The sequence below is a fragment of the Microcaecilia unicolor genome, chromosome 6 (genome assembly GCF_901765095.1).
Source record: "Microcaecilia unicolor chromosome 6, aMicUni1.1, whole genome shotgun sequence".
Taxonomy (NCBI): Eukaryota; Metazoa; Chordata; class Amphibia; order Gymnophiona; family Siphonopidae; genus Microcaecilia; species Microcaecilia unicolor.
In genome coordinates, this window is record NC_044036.1 from 325946997 (window position 1) to 325973973 (window position 26977).

Consider the following 26977-nt stretch of genomic DNA (forward strand, 5'->3'; position numbering starts at 1 on the left):
AAAAGCACAGAACACACCGACATTTTGGTTTTTGTCCGGGCATGTGCAAAAGAGCCGCACTTACCTCTAAAGCTTTGTGCGCATGTGCCAGGCCTGTTCCTCCCCCTACTTTCTTCCACTCAGCCATCTCTCTCCTCTCCAGTCTGTCCAAAATTCTGCAGCACAACTTATTTTCCGCCAAAATCGTTATACCCACACTAGCCCACTCAAGTCACTTCACTGCCTCCCTGTCTGCTTCCACATACAGTTCAAACTTCTCTTACTGACCTTTAAATGCATCCATTCTGCAGCCCCCCCATTACCTCTCCACTCTCCCTACATTCCTCCCCATGAACTACGCTCACTGGACAAATCTCTCTTGTCGTCTCCCTTCTCCTCCACTGCTAACTCCAGACTTCTTTCCTTTTCCCTCGCGGCACCTTATGCCTGGAATAGACTTCCTGAGCCTGTACGTCTAGCTCCATCTCTACCTGTTTTCAAATCTATGCTGAAAACCCACCTTTTCACCACTGCTTTTGGCTCCTAGCCACTACTCAATTGTCCTCCCCTTGTTCCTTCTCACCCAGTACTTCCCTCGCCCTTAGTTGTCTTGTCTGCATTTTTTAGATTGTAAGCTCTATTGAGCAGGGACTGTCTCTCTGTGTCGTGTTAAGCGCTGCGTGCGTCTGGTAGCGCTATACAAATGCTAATAATAATAATACTTTCCGTTTACTAGCACAATTTTACTACACATTTGTGTATGTTTTCCTTTGAGAATCTTTTAGCTTTTTTTTTTTTTCCTCTATGGGCTACCTGGCTCTGAACATCAGCCCCCCCCCCACCCCCCAAAAAATGCCAGGGCTGGGCCTGTCCTACCCAAGGTCAGACTGATTACACAGGTCAATGACAGATGGAACACTTGCAGAAGGAACCTTCAGCTTGAAGAGTTCTAAAAACATGGTACAGGATATATATATATATATATAGCCTGTACCATGTTTATATATATATATATATATATATATACATATATATATAAACATGGTAAACTCTCTATATATAGAGAGAGTGGAGGAGTGGCCTAGTGGTTAGGGTGGTGGACTTTGGTCCTGGGGAACTGAGTTCCATTCCCACTTCAGGCACAGGCCTGAAGTCACTTAACCCTCCATTGCCCCATGTAAGCTGCATTGAGTCTGCCATGAGTGGGAAAGCGCGGGGTACAAATGTAACAAATATATATATATATATATACACACACACACTCTTTATATCCAAGTTTCCAAGACAGATCACTAAGAAACACAACTGATAAAGGTGCATAAAATAGGAAAACTGGCCCATATGTACTTATTCTACAATGCTGATGGCTGCACATTTCAAGATGCCCTGGCTCTTTTATTGAGGACTGGAGGGCTCAGGGCTGGTACCATTCCATATGCAGGCAATGTAGCAGGACATCTCCTCTGTCCACAGCGTACAGGATGAAGAAACCCTAGCAAACTCTCAAGAGTAATCTACGAAAGACAGTCTCAAACCTTAAAGGCATAGTTCAAGAAGTTTAAACCCCTGATCTAACTTCAGCTTGTAACTTTGTATTTAAAAGAAGAAAAGAAAACAGAGAAGCAGGTAGAGAAAAAAAAAAAAACAACAGCACAGCACAGGATTACATAATTTCAATACACTTTCACTCTTCGTCTTTTATTTAAAATGGTAAAATATACATACTAGAACAGGCATAATTCAGTACTTCTGTACAGCAATTTACACATGTAAGTAGCAGCAGTCTGTTTCATAACACATCACTGTCGACTGTTGTATATAATTCATGTTTGCAAGGGCTCTGTACTTTCTGCCTGATCCGATGACGTTTCCACAATCAGTCTTGGCTCAATCAGTGAATCCCATCGCTCAGTGATCTGAATAAAACATACAAACATTTAGATAAAAGACTTAAAAATAGGCTCAGCAGCTAAGACAACAGAATGTAAAGATATTGACAATCTTCTAAATCAATAGCTGCATAGGCAGTGGTGGGTCAATGATCAAAACATAATGCTGGCGCTTCAGGCGATTAGCGAGCGCAGAATGCTCAAGAGGGCTCTAGCGCAGGGAAACAATGTGCGCACCAAAGATTAGTGCAAATAGCATGCAAATGTAGTCAAACGGATGTTAATGAGGTCATTTCCTATTCCCTTCCCATGCTCAGAGAACAGCACACAAAATAAATCTGCCCTTACCACTGAAAACTAAAAGCCAGCTCGGAGCAGGCATTAGAATCATGAGAAATCTCTTTAAACACCCTTTCTTTAAAATCTGCCAGTTTTGATTTCTTTTGGAAGAAAGTCTGTAAGCGCTGGTACTAAGAAATAAATGTGAGCGAGACCGAGCAAACCGAAAAGTGAAAGCACATATTGGCGCCTCCCAAATACCAAAAAAAACCCCTAAAAAGCGTATACTTAAAGGCACAGAAAATAGGTGTTACTGTGTGCTTCGCGTTCAGGTTTGCCTGGCACATGCGCACAACAGCTGAGCTTACCGTGAAACTCTTCTGCACTCTTTGCTTTTGCAGCACACGTATAATTTGAATACCATTTCCTTTGAGCATTGGCGAGCTAGTTTTCTGTGCTGTTCTGGCGGTATGGGTTCTGCGCTGTTGGCTTTACCATGGGAGTTCTGAGCATCGGCCTATGGGTGACTCAGCTGTTTGGGGCAAGGATAGCTAAGGTTATAGAGCAGGGCTAGGGTGAGAAATGGGGGCAGAGTGGAGCAAGTTAAAATCCTTGGAGTGGGGGCAACATCTATGTCGTGCAGAGTAAAGATGTCAGGCTCCATATCTCTACCTTGGTCTCCTGACTGTGGTGTACCACAAGGCTCTTCTCTTTCTCCAATACTATTTAATGTCATAATGGCTCCAGTGGTGGTGGGGGACTAGAATCTATGGGATTCTATTTTTATTTATGCTAACGATGTCACTATTTATATCCCCTTTCGAGGTGGCGTCAATAGAATTCTCCATAGAATTAAATCGGGCCTTGACTTAATGGACTCCTGGGCCTCTGAATTTAGGCTTAAATTAAATCAGGATAAGATTACATTTTTGGTATTAACCAGTCCATTTGACCATGATCCCTGCACCAATTTTAGCACTGACTGCATTTCTTATCCTTTGGAACCCACTCTTAAAATATTGGATGCTTTTTCTTTTTGTTCTGTTATATGGTTAAATTGCATGTTATAAACTTTTATGAAAAAATTTTCAATAAAAAGATTTTTTTTAAATAGTTATACAAACAAAACAAGGCACCTTTGTGTCCTGAGATACGGCAAACTCAATCACATCTGTCCCATCTTCAGACTGATACACAAGATCAAACTTCCCCGGTTCTTTTACCACTAAAATAGTTTGCACAGAAAGCAAAATTGTTAGAAATGCCATCAGAAATCTCACGTATATTAGATATGAAAAATACATGACACACTCATTACCATAAAAACACTGATGCGATGAGTATTTAATGCCACTACTTTACTGTAGCTTTGCAAGTTACAGTATAAACAATAACTCATAAAAAATATAACCATTTGCATAAATCAGGAGTTCTCAACTCAGTGCTTAAAACTACAGCAGTCAAATTTCAGGCTACCCACAATGAATATGCATCAGATAAACGTGCTTATACTGGAGGTAGGGCGTATAAATTTAGCCTAGATAGGTATGAACTGAGGCCTGGGTTGAGAACCTCTTATGTAGAGTAAACTAATAATAAACAGGTCCTCTGAAAATCACCTAATTGTTTAGATACAAAACTTAGGGGCGTAGTTATCAGTGTGGGCTACCATTAAGACGTGTTATTTTACCACAGGTCCAATTTTATGCAATGAGACCTAGTTACTAATACCCCGGGTTAATAGTAAAATAGCCCATCTTAACGATAGCCCGTGTTGATAACTACACCCCTCGGTCACATTGCCATTTTGTTTAGAGGAGAAATTTAAAAATGCGAAGTTAAGCAAATTTTCATGATAATCATTTTGGTACCATGTTACTTCTAGTATTTCTTAACGCTGGTCTTACCTGGTGATGAGGAAAGGATTTCAAGGTCCACTTGATGAGTTACCGGACTATAGCTGAGGATTTTCCCCTCCTGTAAAGGCAGAGCTAGCTGATTCAAGCAGGTTTTGCAGAAGTTTAGAGATTCTAAATGCTTCTATACAAGAAAGGTTGGCTTAAATGAGATTAAACCTCTCCCTTCCTCTTCTGGTTCTCTGAAATGGTTTTTAACTAGTGGTCAGAGACACGACAAAAGGAAGCACTAGGACCCCTCCCCCCCCCCCCCCCCCCCCCCCCACTGGCTGTTGTCTCCATTTCAAGCACAATGAACGGAAACTAATTATTTTCTCAAGGTGGGGCCAAAGCGTCCCCAACATTACAAACAAATCCTGTTGTCTATCAAACTTTGTAAGTATATATTTAAAGTGAAAGCAGTACCTTGTAGTCAGACACCTCAGGTGTGTAGTTTTCAGTTAATTCCAAAAGCTGATAGAAATGAAAGCAGAAAAAAATATATACACATGAAGCTATAGGAAAATGAGTTTTCAGCATATTCTGATGACTAATTAACATTATTCTCAGGACAGGAAGCTTCATTCTTAGTGAACTCTTGAACTGCCGATATGAAAATGTTGGGCTCTCCTGCTCTGTTAGTACAGTTCTCTTCTTCATATGCACTCCCAGAGCTACTAAGTTACCCAGTTCCAGGAGGGAGACATTCTGGACAGTCCTGGTTTTCAATTTACCTTCAAGAAACTTAACTTTGGGTGGAGGTTTTTTTTCTTGGAGGTCCTCTTCCGGGGGGGGGGGGGGGGGGGGGGGGGCATGGAATTCAGAATAGGGATAGGTCAGAGGCCGGGCAGCCAGTCCTTTCTAAATATAATGATGGATTTAAAGCTAATCTCGGGGCTTGGGATTTGTGGGATCGTTCACCCTATAGACAGGTTCATGGAACATTCTTGGAATTAATTCTCCTATTAAACGTACTAAAAGTGTTCCAACAGCTGAAGAAGAAAGGGATGCAAATTGCTTGTCTTCAAGAAACACATGTCAGATACTGAATACAAAAAATTGAATAAGGGATGGGTAAAGGAGGTCGTGTACTCTATGAGCACTACTCGTAGTGCGGGAGTAGCAATATTGTTTAGCAAATTTTTGCCCTATAATCAGGGGTGTGCTGGTAAATTTTTAACAACAGGCTCTTTCTCCGGACGTAGCCAGCTCTGCAGTTGGAAGGGCCAGGGGTGGCGGGGGGGGGGGGGGGGGGGGGAGCAACACTTGCCTCTCTCTCCTTCCTCCCTTCCTGCGGGCACGCTAGGCATACCTTTGCTGGCAGCCAATAAATGGACTGCCACCACTCCCAATGCCTTGCTCTGAGCAGCATGCTGGAACTTCTCTCACATGCTCGAGAAGTCCCAGCCTGCTGCCCAGAGCTGGAAACAAGGAGCGGGGAGCAGCAGTAGTCTATTTACTTGGCTGGCAGGGCTCAGCATCCCCACCAGCAAAGTAAAAGATAATTCAGCAGGGGGCCCAAGCCCACATTTTGGGAGCCGGTTGTTAAAGTAGCCATGGAGGGCCCTACTTTAACAACCGGCTCCCAAAATTCTTAAAAACTTAACCACCAGCTCTTGCGAGCCTGTGAGAGCCTGCACCAGCACACCACTGCCTATAATATACTTAAAGTGGATCATGATGAGTCTGGTAGTTATGTATTGGTGCACTATGAAGTTCAGGGGTTTGAGTCGGTTTTGGGGGTCACCAACCAGCATTCCCAATCCCTAATCACTATAGCACTATCCATGAGCAGAAAGTGGGGGTCATACATATGGTCTCTACAAGATGACCCCGAAAATACCAACACACAGATTAAGATTATCAGTACCCCCTGCCCCAATCTCCCGGTATTCACTATACTGTCCCAGTTCCTAACTTATTGGTTGTATATGATAAGGTTGTGATCTTGATGTTTGCTTTAACTGTACTGGTTGTTTCTAAATAAAAAATATTTTTTAACCTTGAATGCAATTTTTTCTCCGACTTGAGGGGGTGCAGCAAGCGGAGGCAGAACACTGTAGTCCTTCTTTGGGATGTCTGGTGGATTCTGTAAAACAATCACTTCCATTTATTAAAGCCGCTGACATGTCATCTTGCACTAGTACGAGGGTTGAATGAAAAGTAATGCTTCCAACTCCGTAATTCATCAACAGATGGCAGCACTGTCACACTACACATGGTCACTTGTTCTTTGAAATCTCTTCCTTCACCTCATTTGGCGAGATCTGTCAGTGTGAAGAAGCTGTTTTGCTAATGCTTGTAAAATGGAAGCATGCAGTGAGCACATCGTTGTCATTTAAGCAACTTGCCATGATATAAATGGTTTGGCTCAGCAATGCACAGTACCCAACACATCAGCAACCTGCATGAGGCGGTGAATTTCAACTGGAGGGACTCCTTCAACAGAAACAATTACTTCATGTTTCCATTTCACAAGCAATAGCAAATCAGCCTCTTCATACAGACACAGGAAAAGATTTCACAGAACAAGTAACCACATGTAGCGTATCGGTGCAGCCATCTGTTGAAGAATTATGGAGGAGGAGGCATTACTATTCATTCAACTATTGTGCTTGTCAGCTTTCTGCAAAACAACCACTCAGTGATGACGTGGAAAACACAAGGCAGGCATTAGAGATTCCATAAATACTTTCTGTGAAAACAGTATGCATATGTTTCCCATGTGTATTCCAGAGAAATTTAATAATTAGAAATGGGCCACAAAATGTCAATCAGTTCAGAAACCCCAGTGCTGTTTCCCATCAGATGGATCACAATCTCAGATTAGAAAAAACAAAAACAGAAGTATAAACATAAAAATGTAATTATTTGGAGATTCTTTGTCAATTCCCATCATCATCCCTTTAGGAAGGATTTAACTAAGAGTAGCGGAGTAAGGATACAGTCACCTCTTTAGGAATAGGGTACTGTTCTATCTATATCAGAATCAGTTACCAGTTTCTGACAATTTTTTTTTTTGGTTTGCCCTTTTTATATGCAATTATCACACCCATGTAGCAATATAACACCAACTTGAGGTTCAGCCTACTCCTCAGATTCAACTTAAAACCTGCAGCTCTTCCTACCAGCATATCTACGGACCATTTTAGACTCATTTACTCTTTCCCTGTTTCCTCTATTCTGGCTAATTTGATTGTAACCATCTCATCTCTGATCTGGCAATAGCCATTCAGTGCATTGTAAGCCACTTTGAGCCTGCAAAACTGTGGGGAAAACGTGGGGTATAAATGTGCAAAATAAATAAACTTGCAACCTTTCCACAATGACAGAAAGGGATCCATCTTCAACAGTATGTAAGAAGTCGTCATAACAACCCACAGAAGGTTCCTGCTTGGAACTTCAAACATTCCTGGAGTGCTTGCTGCCCCCCCCCCCCCCCCCCCCCCCCCCCCCCCCCCCCCCCCCCCCCCCCCCCCCCCACACTTCTTCCACGAGACCCATTGAACCTTTCATTGAGCTTGGGCTGAGAAAGGCAAGTACATTAACCTAAAACCTACAACTAAAATTCAATTCTATGTTCTTTTCTCCATTCCTTTCCATCATACAAGCAGAATACGACAGGACATAACACAGGGCTTCTTTCACAAAGCCGCACTAACGATTCTCCCACGGCAAATGAGAGGAAGCCCACAGGAATTGAATGGATTTTCTCTCATTTGCCATGTGGGAATCGTTAGCTTGGCTTTGTAAAAGAAGCCCACAGTAAATAAAGGAAGATAAATTGACCAATCTACTGGGTCCGGATTCTTGCTTTTTGGATAAATATGCATTATAAACTTCCATATACAACACAACAGCAGCTCTCCTTGCCCTCATTTTCTCTTTTACTTCACTACTCTACTCTTTTCCCACCACTGCACTCATCTAGGCCATCTCATCTTTAATTCTGTTTGTTAAACGACAAACACTTCATCCAAATGCCTTTCATGCCTTACTACAAAGTTTTTTAGATCATCCCCACAACCACTAACATTAGTTAGGCTGTTATCCAAATATCTGACCTGTCTACATTCACTAAAATTTAGGGTTTAAACATGGCCCCTCCAAGCACACTACTTCAGCCTTCTTGGAAGCACAATGCAGTTACAATGCTCCATGTAGGTTAGCCACCGGAGTACTCACAAGACCAATGTGTTAGAAGCAGACCGAATTTCAGTTCTGGTGCCGAAACTGGCCCCAAATCTTTTTTCTGCCTGGCTTCAGTCAAAATGCTACAGGCATGGTTTCAGCGGAAGCTGAAAAATGTGTGCTTTGTCCTGTTTTGTCTCCCTCACTCCCACCCCCCACACCCACCCTCCAAACAGAGTTTCCATTCCCCCTTGCCCACCTGTAGGTGCTCCTCTCAGGTCTATATTACAATCCCTGGCAGTCTAGGGGTGCATTCAGGGCAGGAGTGATACCCAGCTGCTTCTGTCCATGTTGGCTCTGCTCTTAAAATGGCTGCCATGACCTCTAGTGGCAATCTCGCAAGACTGCCACCAAGAGGTTACTGCAGTCATTTTGAGAATAGAGTTGACATGGGCAAGAACAACTCCTGCCTTGACTACACATCTCTAGACTGCAAGGGATGGTAAGGTAGGGTGGGGGAGCTATTTGCATTTTTTTCCCCTGTAGTGGCATTGCAAGTAATGCAGTTATGATCTTGCATAGTAGTTTATATATGGTAAATAGAGTGCTCTGAATAAATGCTTTTGCTACAAAGGTTTAGCAGGAATTTAAGTCTCTAAACCCCCCCCCCCCCCCCCCCCCCCCCCCCCCCCACACACACACACACTTTTACAAAGCCATGCTAGTGGCTGCTGTACAGCATTGCCAACACAGCCCATTCAAAGTGAGAGGGCTGTGTCGGAATTACTGCACCGGCATCCGCTTGCACAGTTTTGTAAAAGGGGGCCTAAATTTGGGATGATAAGCTCCTTAGGAACTAGCCTCTCTGAAGAAATGACATCAGCTGTTACTCCAAACATGGGACAAAGTCAGCCATTGTAAATGCACGGCGACTTTCAGTTTTCATTAGCGGAGATCCATGTGAAGGCTATTTTGCTTGAAGGTAAAATATGGTCTATTTTAAATTATGATATATATATATTCTGGCCTGGATACTATTTAGGTGAAGATCAGTGTTTTAATCAAACTTGCGATGTGCAGAAGGTAGATTCTATTAGAAAGGAACCTGAAGATTTTTTTTCAAGCCCAAGTACTGGTCGTCTTACAGTGTTAGTAGAGAAATATCACATCACAATAAAATTAAGTTTATATATTAGAAAATAATTTGAGAAATGCATTGGTCTTGATTGTAATTTTTCAGAGCATACAGTCCTCACATTCAGAAACATCAATGGGCTTTTTTATTCTAGATTGTGCATCAGGCTGGTAAATGTCCGCAGTGTAAATCAGTGTTTGGATTCCTTTAGCCTATTTTAGGAAGAATTTAAAATAGTGGAGGAGTGGCCTAGTGGTTAGGGGGGTGGACTTTGGTCCTGGGGAACTGAGTTCGATTCCCACTTCAGGCACAGGCAGCTCCTTGTGACTCTGGGCAAGTCACTTAACCCTCCATTGCCCCATGTAAGCCGCATTGAGCCTGCCATGAGTGGGAAAGCGCGGGGTACAAATATAACAAAAAAAAAATCTATATCATGCTTGTCTTTAATCATCAGTTTTATAACTAAATAGAAAACGGGAAACATCTCAATGTTATTTTCTCTTTTACTTGTGCACAGTTCGTGTAAGCATAAAAAGCAGGTAATCATGGAGGATATTTATTTATTTTGTTACATTTGTACCCCGCGCTTTTCCCCACTCATGGCAGGCTCAATGCGGCTTACCTGGGGCAATGGAGGGTTAAGTGACTTGCCCAGAGTCACAAGGAGCTGCCTGTGCCTGAAGTGGGAATCCAACTCAGTTCCTCAGTTCCCCAGGACCAAAGTCCACCACCCTAACCACTAGGCCACTCCTCCACTGTTGCTGCTATTTGAGATTCTACATGGAATGTTGCTATTCCACTAGCAACATTCCATGTAGAAGTCGGCCCTTGCAGATCACCAATGTGGCCGCGCAGGCTTCTGCTTCTGTGAGTCTGACGTCCTGCACGTACAGACTCACAGAAACAGAAGCCTGCGCAGCCTTCTACGTGGAATGTTGCTAGTGGAATAGCAACATTCCATGTAGAATCTCCAATAGTAGCAACATTCCATGTAGAATCTCCAATAGTATCTATTTTATTTTTGTTACATTTGTACCCTGCGCTTTCCCACTCATGTCAGGCTCAATGCGGCTTACATGGGGCAATGGAGGGTTAAATGACTTGCCCAGAGTCACAAGGAGCTGCCTGTGCCTGAAGTGGGAATCGAACTCAGTTCCTCAGTACCAAAGTCCACCACCTAACCACTAGGCCACTTAACTACATCTGCATTGCCTTGGGAACCTTAATGTGCCTGACGCTGTGAAGTCCTTGCTAATGTCTCTCCAAGTTGTCAGCCTGTGCTTATAATTCCTGGGACCAGAGGGTAATAATCTCCTGTGGTTTTAGCAGAGGGACGCTGACTGCAAGCTCCAACTATACCCAGTAGGCCTCATTGGTTCACATTCACACAATCAAACTTTAGTTTTAGTTTTGGCTTCGGCCGAAACCAGGTGATGAGTTTCGGCCGAAAGTATTTAGACGGTTTCAGTAACATTTTCGGTTTTAGCTGAAGCTGGGAAAAAGAAACAAGTTTCAGTCGGCCTCTAAATGTGGCCCCCCTTCCACACTGAATACTGCGGAAGTTGCAGATCTTGTGATTACTTTCTACCAAAACATATTTCCCCAGATTCTATAAATGGTGACTAAAGTTCTGTGCACAAATCAGCATGCGAAGCCGATTTACACACAGAATTTAACTGGTTAAAAGCCAAAGTTAAGCAATTATCAGGACTAATTAGGATTTACACGCATAATTCGCTAAGCGTATTCTATAAAGTGATGCATGCAAATCAGACTGCGTGGATCTCAAAAGGGGGCGTGACCATGGGAGGGGCACGGGCGGGTTGTGGGCATTCTGAAAATTTATGCGCACTGATACAGAATATGCCCAGTCCATGCCCAAATAAGACTTGGGGAATTTAGTTTGCGTAAATGTCTGTGCCTAAATTTTAGTCGCGGGACAGCCGCTATGTGTATTCTATAAAACGCATCTAATGTTAGGCGAGGTCTATAGAACAGCGTTAAGCGCTGTTTTATTCTGCGCTGATTTTTATAGGCGCCATTTATAGAATTTAGTTCATTACGTATACAACCTATCACAGAAGAAAAGCTTACCTGGATGACAACAGAGCAGTTGGTCACTACTTCATTAACCTGCTGGAACTTCTGACTTTCACCATTGTAATCATAAAAGAAATGATTTGTTTGTCCCCTCCCTCTTCCCCTCATCCCCCTTCGGTCTCCATGGCCTCTGGATCCTCTCCAAGGAAATACGTCTCCTCTTCCACGGCCTACACCCCTTCCATATCCCTGGGCTTTTGGGGGTGGTCCCCACACATTATCTGTAAACTGTGCATCACCATTTCCCACCAAGCCTTGATCCCACCCCCTTGAAGGACTAGACAGGTCTGGTTTCTGACTTTTGATAACCAATGTATCGGAATGGGCGCCATTAGAGTCCAGCAAACTCGGACTTTTTTGTCTTTGTGGATGTGTCACACTGTTTCTCACTGGTGAGTGATTATTCACAGAGACACAATTTTTCTTTGCCGTTCTGCCATCATCCTCTGTGCTGGAATCAGAGTCCGAAGAGGCGTTTTCAGTCTTTCTGCTGGTCACTGATCTGGCTGCCTTTGAGTTATTAGAGGTTACAGTTATTTTATTAGCAGGGCTGGAATTAGGACAGACTTGATCTGTCTTTGCTGCTGCCACTTTACATTTCTTTGAGGATTTCTTTAAGCCACTTTCAGAAAACCCTTTTTTGGCAGCATTTCCTTTAAGGTTCTTACTGGAGGGTTGCATAAGCATTTGTCTTTCCGAAACATCAGCTCCTTTCATCCTTTTGTTTTTCGAAACTACGTCCATTTCCTTCTCCGATTTCCGTTTCATGTTTTTGGTTTGTTCGTGGCTGCTGGAATCCTCCTGTTCTGTGGTGCTGGTTTTTGCATTTTGCTCTTCTTTGTGTTTCCTTTTCATCAATCTTTCCCGGTCATGGACAGATTTCAGGTGTGGAGTGGATAGCGTTTCTGATTTCTGCCTCGTCTCCTTTTTCTTTCTGTGTCGTTCCATTGCATTCTCCGATTCATCTTCCGATTTTGGTCTCTGCCTTTTTCTGGATTTCCTTGATGGTCGAACATTATTACAGGTCTCCACAGTATCTTCTTTCATTTCTTCCAATTTAACTCTGTTAAAAAGAGAAATAGGACAGAATTTAACTTCTGATTACCCGAATGCCTACAATTTGTCTGAGCAGAAAAATACAAATCGTATCGGCACTTGTCTGTACATATGCTGGAATGCTGTTCTGTGCCTAACATTTTGTAAATGCTGATTTATGTACAGAATAGCAGTCCAGCACATGCAGATATATGCAGATACATTTTTTTCCTGCTCCAACCCATGTGCATCTCCCCTATTCTGTCTTTTTTTTTTACACCCATGCTCTTAATAGAGACTATGAAGAAATTTTCAGGTCCCGCATGCTGACCGAGAAAAGAACATGCATTAAATTCTCACAGATGCTACTGCAGAAAAATAAGCTAAATCCCTTTCATGACTTTTCAGACTTGGCCTTAAAGTCCAGGCAGGCACTGTGCTCCCCCTTAGGGTGGAATTTATTTTTTGTTACATTTGTACCCCGCGCTTTCCCACTCATGGCAGGCTCAATGCGGCTTACATATTGTATACAGGTACTTATTTGTACCTGGGGCAATGGAGGGTTAAGTGACTTGCCCAGAGTCACAAGGAGCTGCCTGTGCCTGAAGTGGGAATCGAACTCAGTTCCTCATTAGAATTGATTTTAATATAGTGGGCACAAGGGAATAATGCAGAAAGCTACTGCAAGCCTAACACCAGTTACTGTGGGGGTTTTACAAGAATGCTGGTGGCCACACAATACAGAAAGGGGTTGAGTGTGGGTGTTAAGTCTCGTGAAAGATATGGTCACACACTCCACTAAAAATGAATGGTGAAGAAAGAGTGTATCAAAATGTTTCATGCAATGCAGAGAAAGAAACGGTGGCTTTTTAACACTTGCACAACATGAGAAATTTTTCACCAGGTCCGGGGCAGTGTACGAGGGTTAGCAGAGAGAATTTATACCAGTTTTGCCTTTTTTTGAAACCAGAAAGGAGTGACTGCAAGTTTAAAAGACTGAAAGGAGGTAACAGATCACGAGTATGTGTCCAAAAGCGAACGTGTGAGCACACGTCAGCATCTATTCTCCAGTGCATAAATATCAGCCTTGCAAAAATCTTACATGCAAGAAATTTTTGAGGCTAATATTTAAGAGCAGAAAAAGTGGCGCCATTGCGTACCTGCACTTTTTTTTTTGTTTTGTTTACACATGTGCACTACAAGCCACACATACCATGAAACTTTAGTGCACGTAGACCTGGCCTGCTTCTACTGATTAACGCACAGAACCTGTGCATTTTAAGTTTGCATATCATTTGGTTCCCATATGGATGGAATTAAGTTTGTGGTAGAAGGCCCATGGTCAGCCATCTGCACACAGTTCAACCTTTCTGTTTCAGCATCACAAGACAGATCAGAGCATGGAAAACTGTGGCTCGGAACCCCAAATGGGGTCACACACAACCTGGGTGGACTCTCCATAGGTGCATCATTATTCTGCACCTTGGGGGAGAGGATCACACAATTTTATTTGGCCAGGATCACGGGGTCACGATCACAAAAAGATTGGTAAGCACTTGCATTAGATTCTGCTTAAAGCCCCTTTCTGTATGGTGCGCCCACAAGCTTGTACACTAGCCCTGCACAAAGCCTGAGCACACTTTATAGCATGGACCCCTGTGTAAGTGTGCAGCTATGCATCAGGCACCAGGTAGGGTGCCACAGCTGTACCTGATACAGTCATTATCCCTCACCACCATTATACTCTCACTGGGGGGCAGCAAGCAGTCGTCCACGAAGAGGCTCAGCAGACTTCGGGCGCTGAAGCCGAACTTCTGGCAGATAATAGTGCTGAGGTCAGCGACCACCCTGCACCTCTTTGCGTCCACCAGCAGCCAGCACATGCAGCAGTCCGGGGCGCCTGGCGGAGGGTAGTCAAAGAAGAGTCGGACGCGCACGCAGCCGCTGCCCAGCACCGCCATTTCTGCAGAGAGAAAAGAAGGAAGACAAACACCCTCAGACTGCGGTAAAGACAAAAGGAAGAAGCTACTGCCAGGCCCCGGCCTAGCATGCTCCATTACTATGGCGTTTGCTGGCCCAAATCAGCATTGCCAGATGGCACACAATTTTCCAGCCCAATTTGTGGCCAAAAGTAGCCCAAAATTAATATTAAGGTAAGTATGAATATTAATGAGGTCAATATGAATATTACTAAGGTAACCACATCATAAACAGAATCAGCATAATTTGCAAAATCAGCACCATTATAATTAGCACAAATTCATAATCCATCCACCCACAAAACAAAAGGAACAAGTTCCCACCACAAACCATCCATCTCTTTTGATCTAGGCACAGGAAACAAAAAAAGATTTTACTTCTCCCAGGTAAATCATGTTTAACGTGAGATATAAATGTTGTAAATAAGTAAATAAATAAATGGATACAAACTCTGAATGTTGAGCACCTGATTCTCATAACATGATGTAAACAGTTCAAACTTCTCTTACTGACCTTTAAATGCATCCATTCTGCAGCCCCCCACTACCTCTCCACTCTCATTTCTCCCTACATTCTTCCCCGTGATCTCCACTCACTGGACAAGTCTCTCTTGTCGTCCCCCTTCTCCTCCACTGCTAACTCCAGGCTTCGTTCCTTGTCTCTCGCGGCACCTTATGCCTGGAATAAACTTCCTGAGCCTGTACGTCTTGCTCCATCTCCACCTATTTTCAAATCTATGCTGAAAACCCACCTTTTTTCACTGCTGCTTTTGGCTCCTAGCCACTACTCATTTGCCTCTCCTTGTTCCTTCTCACCCAGTAGTTGCCCTTATTGTCTTGTCTGTATTACTTTAGATTGTAAGCTCTATTGAGCAGGGACTGTCTCTCTGTGTCAGGTGTTCAGCGCTGCGTGCGTCTGGTAGCGCTATACAAATGCTAATAATAATAATGATGATGTCTGTTTTAGTGGTCCTTTACTAGGAGAAAAAACCCTCAAGATACAACACATGCTAGGGTGTCCCTATAACCAGCCCCTCCAAATGCCACACTGATTATAACAAATTACTACTCTACTACTATACATCCTCTGTGTACATCCGTATGCTGCACAAGCTGGCAAGTTTGAAAATATAAGTGAGATTAAATAAAAATGCTAACAATAAAGCACGTGGTTGCAGCAGGCAAAAAGTAAAAGACGGATACCGCGGGACCCTCCCGGATTCAATTACAAAACCTTTAAAAGTTCATTTTTTCTTTGCCCAGTCGTTTAGATACAGATATTTTACATATAGCCTCCGGGCTTTTTTTTTTTAAGAATATTGTTGACGTATTTAACGCGGGAGATTATTTTCCTGGACCCTCCTATTTGTGTACCAATCTCGTCCTCCTTAAAAATGTCAAGCCCCCTGTGCGAAGGTAACGTTATGTCACAGGGGGCGTGACTTAGCGGGATCTGGCTTTCTCGAGGTTAAAACAAGGTTTAATGACAGGAGCGCTTTTTTGTTTTGACAGCTGCCGGTGCTTACAGTATGCAGCGATCAGCAGCCATAACCCAGCACTGCGCAAATCTTGTAGGAAGTTAAACAAGGAGGTATAATTGGAGTAGAAGTGAGCCTATCTAGTCCACTGTAAGCAAGGAAGCCAATTTGGTTAATCTCGGTTTCCAATCCCCCGCGCAGCCGTCATTGCCTTTCACTCCAAGCAAGTAAACCTCTGAGCTGCTGCATCCACGTTGTTGTTCTTTACTGTTAGGCAATGCCTTAAAAGGTGGAAGAGAAAAATAATTGAGTATCACTAAAACAGTTTCAAAAATTATTGTAGCTGGTAGACACAGCAATTATAAACTCTGTAGTTTATGCTCATTTTTCTAAAAAAAGTAAACGTCTATAAAACTAACAAAGATGTGATTCCATGTGCCCCAGTGAAAGGAGAGTTTTAATTCTACTTCCATTTAATCTTTATAAAAGGCAGATTACAACAGTTAAGATGAACCCACCGGGGAAACAAGATATCCTCACTGAAATCTGGCCATCTGTATTGAAGAACAGTGAAGAAAAATGAGCACAAACTACAGAGTTTATCATTGCTGTTTCTACCAACTACAATAATTTGTGAAGCTGTTTTAGTGATATCCAGTTCTTATTACTTTTCTCCCCCACCCTTTAAGGCACTGCCTATCCAACCGAAACAGCTTTAGACCAGTGGCGTAGCTACGTGGGGCCTGGGCCCCCTCAGATTTGGCCCTGGACCCTTCCCCTGGCGTCGCCAACCCTCCCCCATCGTGTACCTGTGCTGGCGGGGGTCCCCAATCCCCGCCAGCTAAAGTTCTGTGTCTTCAGCCCGTCTCTGGGCCAGCACGTTGCTGCAGCCTGCAGCAGCTGATCTGATTCTGCAAGCGGGAAGCCGATTCTCTTTGCGTGGGATGAATCGTCCTGACGTCCTGCACACAAAACTTCGGCTGGCGTGGATTGGGGCCCCCCGCCAGCACAGGTACTCGATGGGGGAGGGTTGGCAATGCCAGGGGAGGGATCAAAGATGGTGTCGGCGGGGGTCAAAAATGGTGGCGCAGGGGGTGGGAAATGTGCCCCCTCACCTTGGGCTCTGGCCCCCCTCCCGCCGAAGTCTGGCTACGCCACTGCTTTAGACTTGTTATAGATGGACCAACGAGGATGAAGCTCATAGGTTTGCTTGCTTTGTTATGAGTGAACAGCAATGACGGCTGCGCGGGGGAATGGAAACAGAGATTAACCAACTTGGCTTCCTTGCTCACAGTGGACAAAATAGACTCACTTCCGCTTCAGTCTATTAAATCTCCTTCAAGATTTGCCAGGCAAAGACAGAAATAGAGAACCGCAGTGCTGGGTTATGGCTGGTGACTGCTGCATACTGTAAGCATCAGAGGCCATCAAAACAGATCCGGGAGATCCCGCACACTTGGCTTTTACACCGTCCCGTTGCTGCAGCTCATTATGGCTCCGCCCCCTCCCCCGTGACCGACTCACCCGCTTTCTTCTGCCTCCTCCAGCTGGCTCCGTCGTCCTCTGTGGTCGTGGCCGCGGGTCCCTGTCTCCGAGAGCAGATAGAGGAGGGGGAGCCGTCCTGCTGCCCCTCGCCTCCTCCAACCGGCAGGCCACGTGGAGGAGCGAGCTGCAGTCGGGAGGGGAATCTCAGGGGCGCACAGAGACCTGACCAGCAGCACCGGTACTACTAGCGCGCGGGCACAAAATGGCGCTGGGAAAAATCATCTCGCGTGAACCGCGCCATTCCCGCCTCTCTCAGCGTCACTGTGCGAGCGTGCCTCCGTAGGCGTTGCAAGCCTCAGTCTGACCCGAACCACGAACTATCCTCCAACCAAACGGTTTTCTGTGTGGGACGTGGGGACGCCGCGCCGGCCCGGCGTGATACATCACCTGATCAGCAGCTGTGAGCGGGGTCATATGATTTGAGTGTGGTGGATGGCGCTATGGCGGTTCTCGGGCGAGTTCCGCTGCTGTGGGTGTCGGTGCTCGGGACCTTTTGTTCAGGTGGGTTGGGGGCTTATGCTGTCCTCCTGCTCGGGGCGTGATACTTAGGCGTTTCTTATGTCTTTGTCTTGAGTATTAGATTGTAAGCTCTTTGAGCAGGGACTGTCTTTCTTCTATGTTTGTGCAGCGCTGCGTACGCCTTTTAGCGCTATAGAAATGCTAAATAGTAAGTAGTAGAGAGGTGTGGTAGCCGTGTTAGTCCACTTTTAAAGGTAATCAATAGAAATAACACATGGCAAAGAAAATAAGATGATACCTTTTTTATTGGACATAACTTAATACATTGCTTGATTAGCTTTCGAAGGTTGCCCTTCTTCCTCAGATCGGAAATAAGCAAATGTAGTAGATGACAGTGTATATAAGTGAAAACATTCAAGCATTACTATGACAGTAAAATAGATACCATTGGAGATTCTACATGGAATGTTGCTACTATTGGAGATTCTACGTGGAATGTTGCTACTATTGGAGATTCTACATGGAATGTTGCTATTCCACTAGCAACATTCCATGTAGAAGGCTGTGCAGGCTTCTGTTTCTGTGAGTCTGACGTCCTGCACAGACTCACAGAAGCAGAAGCCTGCGCGGCCACATTGGTGATCTGCAAGGGCCGACTTCTACATGGAATGTTGCTAGTGGAATAGCAACATTCCATGTAGAATCTATAGAAATCAAACAAAATAAAACATCTCTCTATATAAAACGCACCTCCAACGTTCTAATGAAGCCTCTGTTAGCCAACATTCTAAAGTGAAGGGGGTGAGATCGCATTGTGTCTGCCCCGCCCACGCGTCAAACGTGATGACGTCGAGGGCGGAGCAATGACACTCAACCAATCGCAACGCTCGGCAGCGAAGCGTCAGGGAAGGAGGCGGCGCTCCCGACGTCTAGCCTTCCCTTCGCTGTGTTCCGCCTTCTTCTGACGTCAAAAGAAGGCGGAACACAGCGAAGGGAAACCTAGACGTCGGGAGCGCCGCCTCCTTCCCTGACGCTTCGCTGCCGGAACCGGCACGGAGGTAAATTTGAAAACAAGAAAAAAACAAACAAAACAACCATGTTGGGGGGAGAGAAGAGGGTGGCCACTAAAGAACAACAATGGGAGCGGGAGGGCAGGGGAGAAACGACAGCATGGATGCGAAGGGGGGGGGGAAGAAGAGGGCGGCCCAGGCTGGGACATGGGAGAGAGAGGAGCATGGATGCAAGGGGGGGGTCATGAAAGGGAGACAGGGGACTTGCTGCAAAAGGATGAATGGAGGCGGCAGGGGACAGAGGAGCATGGATGGGCATGGATTGGGATGGCAGGGCTCAGGAAGAGAGGGCAATTGCTGGAAAGGGATGAATGGAGGGGGCAGGGGACAGAGGAGCATGGATGGGCATGGATTGGGAGGGCAGGACTCAGGGAGAGAGGGAAATTGCTGGATAGGGATGAATAGAGGGGACAGATGGGCATGGATGGAAATGGATTGCAGGGCAGGCCTCAGGGAGAGAGGGCAATTGCTGGATAGGGAAAAATGGAGGGGCCAGGTGACAGATGAGCATGGATGGGCATGGATTGGAAGGGCAGGACTCAGGGAGAAGGGAATTGCTGGATAAGGATGAATGGAGGGGACAGATGGGCATGGATGGATATGGATTGCAGAGCAGGCCTCAGGCAGAGAGGGGAAATGCTGGATAGGGAAAAATGGAGGGGCCAGGTGACAGAGGAGCATGGATGGGCATGGATTGGAAGGGCAGGACTCAGGGAGAGGGGAATTGCTGGAAAGGGATGAATGGAGGGGACAGATGGGCATGGATGGATATGGATTGCAGAGCAGGCCTCAGGCAGAGAGGGGAAATGCTGGATAGGGAAAAATGGAGGGGCCAGGTGACAGATGAGCATGGATGGGCATGGATTGGAAGGGCAGGACTCAGGGAGAGGGGAATTGCTGGATAGGGATGAATGGAGGGGACAGATGGGCATGGATGGATATGGATTGCAGGGCAGGCCTCAGGCAGAGAGGGAAAATGCTGGATAGGGATGAATGGAGGGGGCAGGGGACAGAGGAGCATGGATGGGCACACACACACACACTCTCTATCACACTGTGTCTCACATACACACTTGCACACACTCTCATTCTCACACACACACTCTCTCACAAACACACTCTCTCTCTCACACACTCACACTTTCACTCTCACAGTCGCTCTCACATACACTCTCCCAAACATACACACTCCGAGGAAAACCTTGCTAGCGCCCGTTTCATTTGTGTCAGAAACGGGCCTTTTTTACTAGTGGAAAATAAAATAAGATGATACCTTTTTTATTGGACATAACTTAATACATTGCTTGATTAGCTTTCGAAGGTTGCCCTTCTTCGTCAGATCGGAAATAAGCAAATGTGGTAGATGACAGTGTATATAAATGAAACATCAAAGCATTTCAGTGACAGTCTAACGGGGGGGGGGGGGGGGGGGGAATAGGAGATATGCATGGGAACATCAAAGCATTTTAGAGATAGTCTAACAGGATGGGGGTGGATAGGTGAGAGGAGGGTGACAGACAGAGCAATACAGCTTTATGGTTTATAATATAATGGGCTAGAAAACCCAGATCTTTAAGTCCTGTCTGTTGGGTGTCAAAATATTATTATTATTTATTGCATTTGTATCCCACATTGTCCCACCTCTTTGCAGGCTCAATGTGGCTTACAAAATACATCAATCATTCTGACTTCAAAGGTCTTACGTTCCTGTATTGTTTTAAAGTTACCTTTCAGGATTCTTATTATGAAATCGCTGGTACAGTGTCCTGGTTTTGTAAAGTGCTGCCCCACAGGGGTGGAATCTGGCTGGTGCTAGTATTCTTCATGTGGTGGCTATGTCTTGTGATGTCTTGAATAACGCTGTGGTATCTCAAAATTAGGAACTGATAGTGAAAGCTTATAACTTGGGTTTCAAGGTTTTCAGCAGAGGATCCTTCGTTTGCTTTTTTTCTGAACTCTGCCCTTTAACGGAGGAGATGTTGATCTGTATATTCGAGGCTGAACCGAAGGAAAAGCGTTCTGTCGAGTATGCATCTAAATCTTAAGGGGTGTATGTAACCTGTCTAGTTTTGGCTTTATGCTGTTTTTCTTACCAGCGCTAGCAGTGTTTGGTTTGGGCTGTAGCTAAAGTTGTGTTATATGGTTTTTCTGTTCCGCAATAATCATAATAGTTCTATGCGGATCACGTCACATAATCAATAAAAAAGAGGAAACAGGAATAATCATCCTCAATTATAATAACATAACCTAAATATATTAAAAATATTTTACAAATAAGTACATGAGGATAACTTGGAGGCATGGTAAGAGTTGGTATAAATCGAGGTGATAGTTAATTATCTAGATACTTCTGAGTACAAAAATATAACCTGTTAAAGATATAGCCAAATATTGGTGTGGAAAAGCCACGCCAGGTCACATAACAGGTAGATGTGTGGATATCTTAGTTAAAACTGCCAATACAGTATTTCCAAGTGATTGCTGGATAGCCTTCTCTGCTTGGTTCCTTTTTAGCCAGGTATTTGATTGAATGACTCCTTGGTTGTACTCAGGATTACAGTATTAGTTGTACATAATTATTTTTCATGATTCAAGCTAACTTCTGTGGAACTCCAAAAAAAAAAATAGAAAATTTCAACCAGTTTAAGCTACAGATGAAGAGCTGTGGTTAGGTGGGAAGAGTGCTTATTTACTTAGCAACTGTCAGACTCCAGAAGAGTATAGAAATGGGTCACATGTTCCTATTTTTGTTTTGGGGTGTTTTTTTTGTTCCCCTTACCTTTCCTTAAGCACATTGGTGCTCAGTAGGATGATGATATAGCCCATAAACTGCTCAGAACTGAAAGTGGGGAAAAAGAGGGCCTGAGTATGAGACCTGAGGGGTCAGGATGCTCGAACAAGCTGAACAGGATTCAGGATGCTGGAACAGACTTGGCAGGAACGGGAGCTGAAAGCAAACAAAGCAGAGACGAGCAGGCAGGGGACTGGAGCTGAAGACAACCAGGATAGACACAGGCAGGATACAAAGCTAGCCCTCACAGACAAACAACAGGACTAAGGCTGAAGCTAAGGCAGAGAGGGACTAGAACAAACAAGGCAGGCTAGGCAGGACACAAACCCGACCTAGAGACAGACAACAGACTAAGGCTGAAGGTTGAACCCAGCACACAAACAGACTGAGAAGAGCAGAGGCAGAAGTGCCCATAGGCACACAGACTACACCACGCAACCTGAAAATGATTTATGAATTAACCCAATTCCGCAAACTATTGAAAACTCACCTCTTCGAGAAAAGCTATGGCAAGAATCAAAACATATGAAGTCCTTAAGCACTAACAGAGATAGGGCAATACACTCTCTTCTGATCTCTCTTCCCCTTAATCTCACCACACTTAAAACCCTACCCACAGATGGAACTGTTATACCCTACTGTTCTCTCGCCATTGTTCTATCGCCGATCACTTCCCCATTGTTACATTCTACTGTTCCATTCCCAAACTATGTTTGACTTTGACTTGTTTTCCCAAAACATGTATGACTTCGACTGTCTTCCCATAACTCTTCTCAATATAACCCATAACCATATTGTAACCAATGTAATTCCATGACTCACAATGTATTGTAAGCCACACTGAACCCGCAAATAGGTGGGAAAATGTGGGATACAAATGCAATAAATAAATAAACTGCCATAGTACTATTATTATATTCCTACAAGATCGTGGGGGAGGAATAGTAAGTTTTAGTTGCATGGATGCTGTCTTGTGGTAACTGAGAATAAACTGACTCTGCACTGAAATTCTGGTGTATTAGACCTATTTTGCTTACTTATTACCTTGGCTTCATTGAAATAAATCAACTAATATTTATCTTTTTGGCCCGGCATCAACAAACAGTGGAAGATGCCATAGGCACTGTAAAATGTGATGAAGTGTAAAGTCAACCAGAGATCACGCCAAGCTCTTCTGTGTTTATGAAACTTCCCAACACCACGTGTTTCAATGAAATTCTTTCATCATGCATTTGGATGAGGGCCATCTCCTATGCAATGAAGAATTGCAAGCTTTCATTGAAACCCATGGAGTTCAGCCAAACCCCCAAGTAACAAAGTTGTTTTGAAATTAGTATAGGTTGAGGGTCCTTGTCTGGTTTTCAGGATTTCCACAATGAATACATGCGAGATCTGCTTTGCATGCAAAGGAAGCAGTGAATGTGACTAGATCTCATACGTATTTATTGTGGAAATCTTGAAAACCAGACTCTGTTGTGGACTTCAAGGACTGGATTTGAGGACCCCTAACAGATGCTTCATTTACCAAACAGTAGGCAACATGAATGCAGAAGTCCCAGAAATAGAATTTGCTTTATTTTTTCTTCCATATAGAGACAAGGAGCCTGTAGCTTAAGTATTAATGGTTTGTAAACAAACCCAACTGAAGAGTGAAGGGCCTGTTCAATTAGAGCAAAAATTGTTAATCAGCAACATAGCCTATAGTTAACCCTTTGCCATGAAAAAAAAAACCCATTGCAAGTCGGCAGCATATACCAATTAGATGACATTACTGAGAGTGCAGAGCCCTGCCATAGTCCTGTCAGTCTCTGTCCAAGAAGAATTCTCCACTCCAACAAACCTTAAACTGTCGATGCGATAAAAATGAGTCAAACCAACCAAGCACTTGAGTGGAATTTGTAGGTTAGAAATTGCTCAGTTGAATTTCAAATTCTGTGTATTTGCAAATCATAATTTACAGCATTGCTGCTAAGCATCTGATTTAGATTTTGGTGAGTTTAGAACGCATTGTTGGATTTGGCACAAGCAGAGATGATAATGAGCCTCCTTGCCTTCAATCTGTTAACAGGCTGGTTAGTCTGTCAAGGCAAATACGTGTATATGTTGCATCTATAAAGTCTATACAGTAGGCTTTGGTGTCATATATTTTCATTTGTGCCAGTGCATTCTGCCTACACATAGGCAGCAGAACAGGGCAGGTGACTGGGCATGGCCCAACGCAACAGCAACTAGAGTGCTTGAAGGTGGATCTGCAGATTGAGTTGGCCTCTTCAATCGAGTGTTCTGCTGCCACTGATTTATCATATAAAGGCAGGCACTGTTTCCTTAGTACTACTACTACTACTTAGCATTTCTATAGCGCTACAAGGGTTACGCAGCGCTGTACAAGTTAAAACATGGAGAAGGACAGTCCCTGCACAAGAGAGCTTACAATCTAATGTTAACAAACTATGTAGTCAGTGTAGGTTTCATGAATGGGGAAGGTGCTTAGGCACCAAAAGCAAGGGAGAAGAGATGGGCTTTGAGTAAGGACTTGAAGATGGGCAGGGAGGGCGCATGGCGTATGGGCTCGGGGAGTCTGTTTCTTAGCTCTTACCTGCATACATCAGACTAATAAACATGCAAAACTGTTCTTTGTGAACATTACCCACCATGAAAGCTTTTTATTGTCTTCAGATTCCAAAAATGTGCAGTAAGAATTACCTGCTTTATTAGGAGTAAATTGAATGTTTAATGTTAGTGAGGGACTTGCTGTATCACTTTTTGTGGATGACTGCATCGAAGCAGTATACAATCTATTCGAGAAAGGAAAGGAAAAACACCATATTGTGTGCAGGACAGAGAATGAAGAAAATACTGTTATTTTGGTACTTGGCAGAACCCTTTTTTTCAGTAAATGATCATTCTTTTCAATGTGAACCAACAGCTGTTTTTGTAAGCGCTGAGATGTGGAAGGAAACCGAGGTGTCGAGTGAAGCCTGGGGTTATGTTGAAGTCCGAAGCAATGCCTTTATGTTTTGGTGGCTTTATTACGCAGACAACCCCACAAAGCAGTTTACAAACTTGCCCCTGGTTATGTGGCTCCAGGTAAAAACAGAGATGCGCCTTTGATTAAATGTAACTTTTGGGTGTTTTTTTCTTTGTGGCTCTCGAGCTTCCCCTTGGCTGAGATCAGCCAAATCTTTTCTTCCCATCCTGGAAGAAATATGTGCTTTGCAGTCCCTTCTCCAAACTCCCTTCATCTCCCTGGGGAAACAAAACAAAAAAAAAAGAAAGCCCTGTGTCTGGCCACTTTGACTGAGTTCCCCAGTGCTTTTTTTTTTTTCAAGGGGATTCTGGAGGGGGGGAGGAGTTCATGAAATTAAATAAAAAGCATGCATCACCAAACAACCTTTATGAAACATCTACAAAAATAAAAGGGTCTTAATGATGAAGGGAAGAAAGCCGCTTGCAAACACTTAAGGGGACATTTTTATAAATGGCACTGATTGGTGCTTAAACATTCTTCTCGAAAGGTTGCTCTGGGCTGAGCACTCTTTGTAGAATAGAGTTAGTGCCAAGACTTGCGCCAGCTGAAACATGGTGTAAATCCTGGAGTGCAAGTTAGGCCAGATCCCTGCTATTTTGTAACACTGCATGCATGTTTTGCCACACCCCCTTTTGAGTTGCATGCGATCCAATTGAGGTGACCATTGTTACAGAATAGCATGCAGCCAGATCACGCCCAAATCATAAATAGTCCCAATTAAGTGCTTGTTCACACCAATAATTAAATCATTGGAGCCCATTAACTAACTATTTTGGGCACCAATCAGGGGTCCGCGCCCAAATTGAATACCCGTTCTAGAGTCCAGGGATTAATGGTCAGTTAATGTGGTACAGCCCAGTGATGAATATGGTGCAATTACTCCTATGTTTTATCCCCTTTAAGATAGCCTTGCTGGGATCAGCATATCGATTCTGCTTTTGTAGGGTGAATGCATTATAAAGTTGAACCGATACTAACGCACAGGGATGTAAATCTGTAGTTCCCTCTTTTGCAGGGAGGTCCTGGAGCTTCAGGCTGTGGCTATGGAAACTTTGAAGAAATTGGTCCTTTTGATGCAGCATTAAAACCGAGAAACACAACCTGGGTAAATTTTTTATTTATTTGTTTTTTTCTTTCTCACGATGGGAAGAAGCCAGACTTTTGTCCCCATTGAGGTCAGGCGGTAAACTCTCCCATGTTCCCTGATCTTGTACAGCATCTTCGTCTCTACCATAAAGCCAAGAAGGGACTGTTCTCTGTTCATGTCTCGCTTTATGCTTGGATACCAGCCAAAAGACCAAGAAATGCTTATTTACATTTCACAGTCACAGATATAGGAATTCACATATGCAGTCTTACTGCAGTGGTGAGAAATCTCGGCCCTCAAGGATTGCAGTCCAGTTGGGTTTTCAGGATTTCTCCAGTGAATATACATGAGAACTATTTGCATTCACTGCACCATTGTATGCAAACAGATCTCATGCATATTCATTGGGGAAATCCTGAAAATCCAACTAGTTTGTGGCCTTCAAGGACTGAGGTTACCTACCCCTTCTCTACTGGGTGACTAATTCACAAAAGGGATCTGCCACAACGGAATGGGAACAGATTGACTGGTGCTTTGAGTTACGAGGTTTGATTCTTAATTGCCGATGAATCTTATATAAAGCAACCTTGTGTTCCTTGGTTTCACAGATTCAGGCAGCTAGTTTGCTCTTTGTGGATAACCCTGTTGGCAGTGGGTTCAGCTACACCAACAGTACCACAGCTTTTGCTAAGGATCTTGCAACTGTGAGTGCTGATATGATGGTTCTTCTGAAAGAGTTTTTTAAGTACAAGCCAGAATTCCAGGTGAGTAGAGCTGCTTGTGCATTTCAGCCTTTTCTAGTCAGAGCCTTTGAGAGTTCAGAATCTGGTTTTTTTTCCAGCTGTAGTTGAGAATAGTTTGCTGTGTAGTTTAAGAGATTCCTGGATGCATCTTTGAGTCTCACAATTAATAAAAATCTGACATGTGGCAAAACATTAAGTAGCAAAGTGAGAGCTAATTTTAAAAATTGTCAAAAGCAGTACAGAATTTAGAGAGTGAGGACATAAAGACAGTAGTGTGCTGGAGCGGGCTCACATATTATAATTTTCATGAGTTTTGCAAGCCGGTTGTTGAACCCTTCAGGTAGCCCCTGCAGT

The 26977-nt window shown here is 43.9% G+C and overlaps 2 protein-coding genes across 4 annotated transcripts in view; one reads left to right on the forward strand and one right to left on the reverse strand.

Annotated features, from left to right (window-relative positions):
• Positions 1–1656: 1656 nt before the first annotated feature.
• COIL (coilin) lies at positions 1657–17747 on the reverse strand. Of its 3 annotated transcripts, XM_030208376.1 has the most exons (8): positions 17425–17747; positions 14154–14406; positions 11403–12471; positions 6045–6131; positions 4469–4516; positions 4055–4124; positions 3284–3372; positions 1657–1895 (listed from the first exon to the last, which is right to left on the reverse strand). In XM_030208376.1, the coding sequence occupies exons 2-8, from the start codon at positions 14402–14404 to the stop codon at positions 1803–1805; spliced, it is 1707 nt and encodes a 568-aa protein (XP_030064236.1). In that variant the 5' UTR covers positions 14405–14406; positions 17425–17747; the 3' UTR covers positions 1657–1802. The 3 variants fall into 3 exon arrangements, with proteins under 3 accessions (XP_030064236.1, XP_030064238.1, XP_030064237.1); XM_030208378.1 differs by lacking the exon at positions 14154–14406; XM_030208377.1 differs by lacking the exon at positions 17425–17747 and having other exon boundaries at positions 14177–14265.
• A 90-nt stretch (positions 17748–17837) lies between these two features.
• SCPEP1 (serine carboxypeptidase 1) overlaps positions 17838–26977 on the forward strand; it is a 40039-nt gene continuing 30899 nt past the window's right edge. Inside the window, exons 1-4 of the mRNA XM_030208379.1 lie at positions 17838–17946; positions 24692–24852; positions 25809–25898; positions 26489–26644. Of these exons, the coding sequence (XP_030064239.1) occupies positions 17886–17946; positions 24692–24852; positions 25809–25898; positions 26489–26644 (468 nt within the window). The 5' untranslated portion in view covers positions 17838–17885. The remainder of the gene's footprint in view (positions 17947–24691; positions 24853–25808; positions 25899–26488; positions 26645–26977) is intronic.

Excerpts from the sequence above, each read along its gene's own strand:
- COIL (XM_030208376.1), bottom strand. The coding sequence starts at position 14,404 with ATGGCGGTGCTGGGCAGCGGCTGCGTGCGCGTCCGACTCTTCTTTGAC. Across the intron at positions 12,472-14,153 it reads AGGGATAATGACTGTATCAG|AGTTAAATTGGAAGAAATGA; the intron begins GTACAGCTGTGG and ends TCTTTTTAACAG. Across the intron at positions 1,896-3,283 it reads CCGTATCTCAGGACACAAAG|ATCACTGAGCGATGGGATTC; the intron begins GTGCCTTGTTTT and ends TGTTTTATTCAG.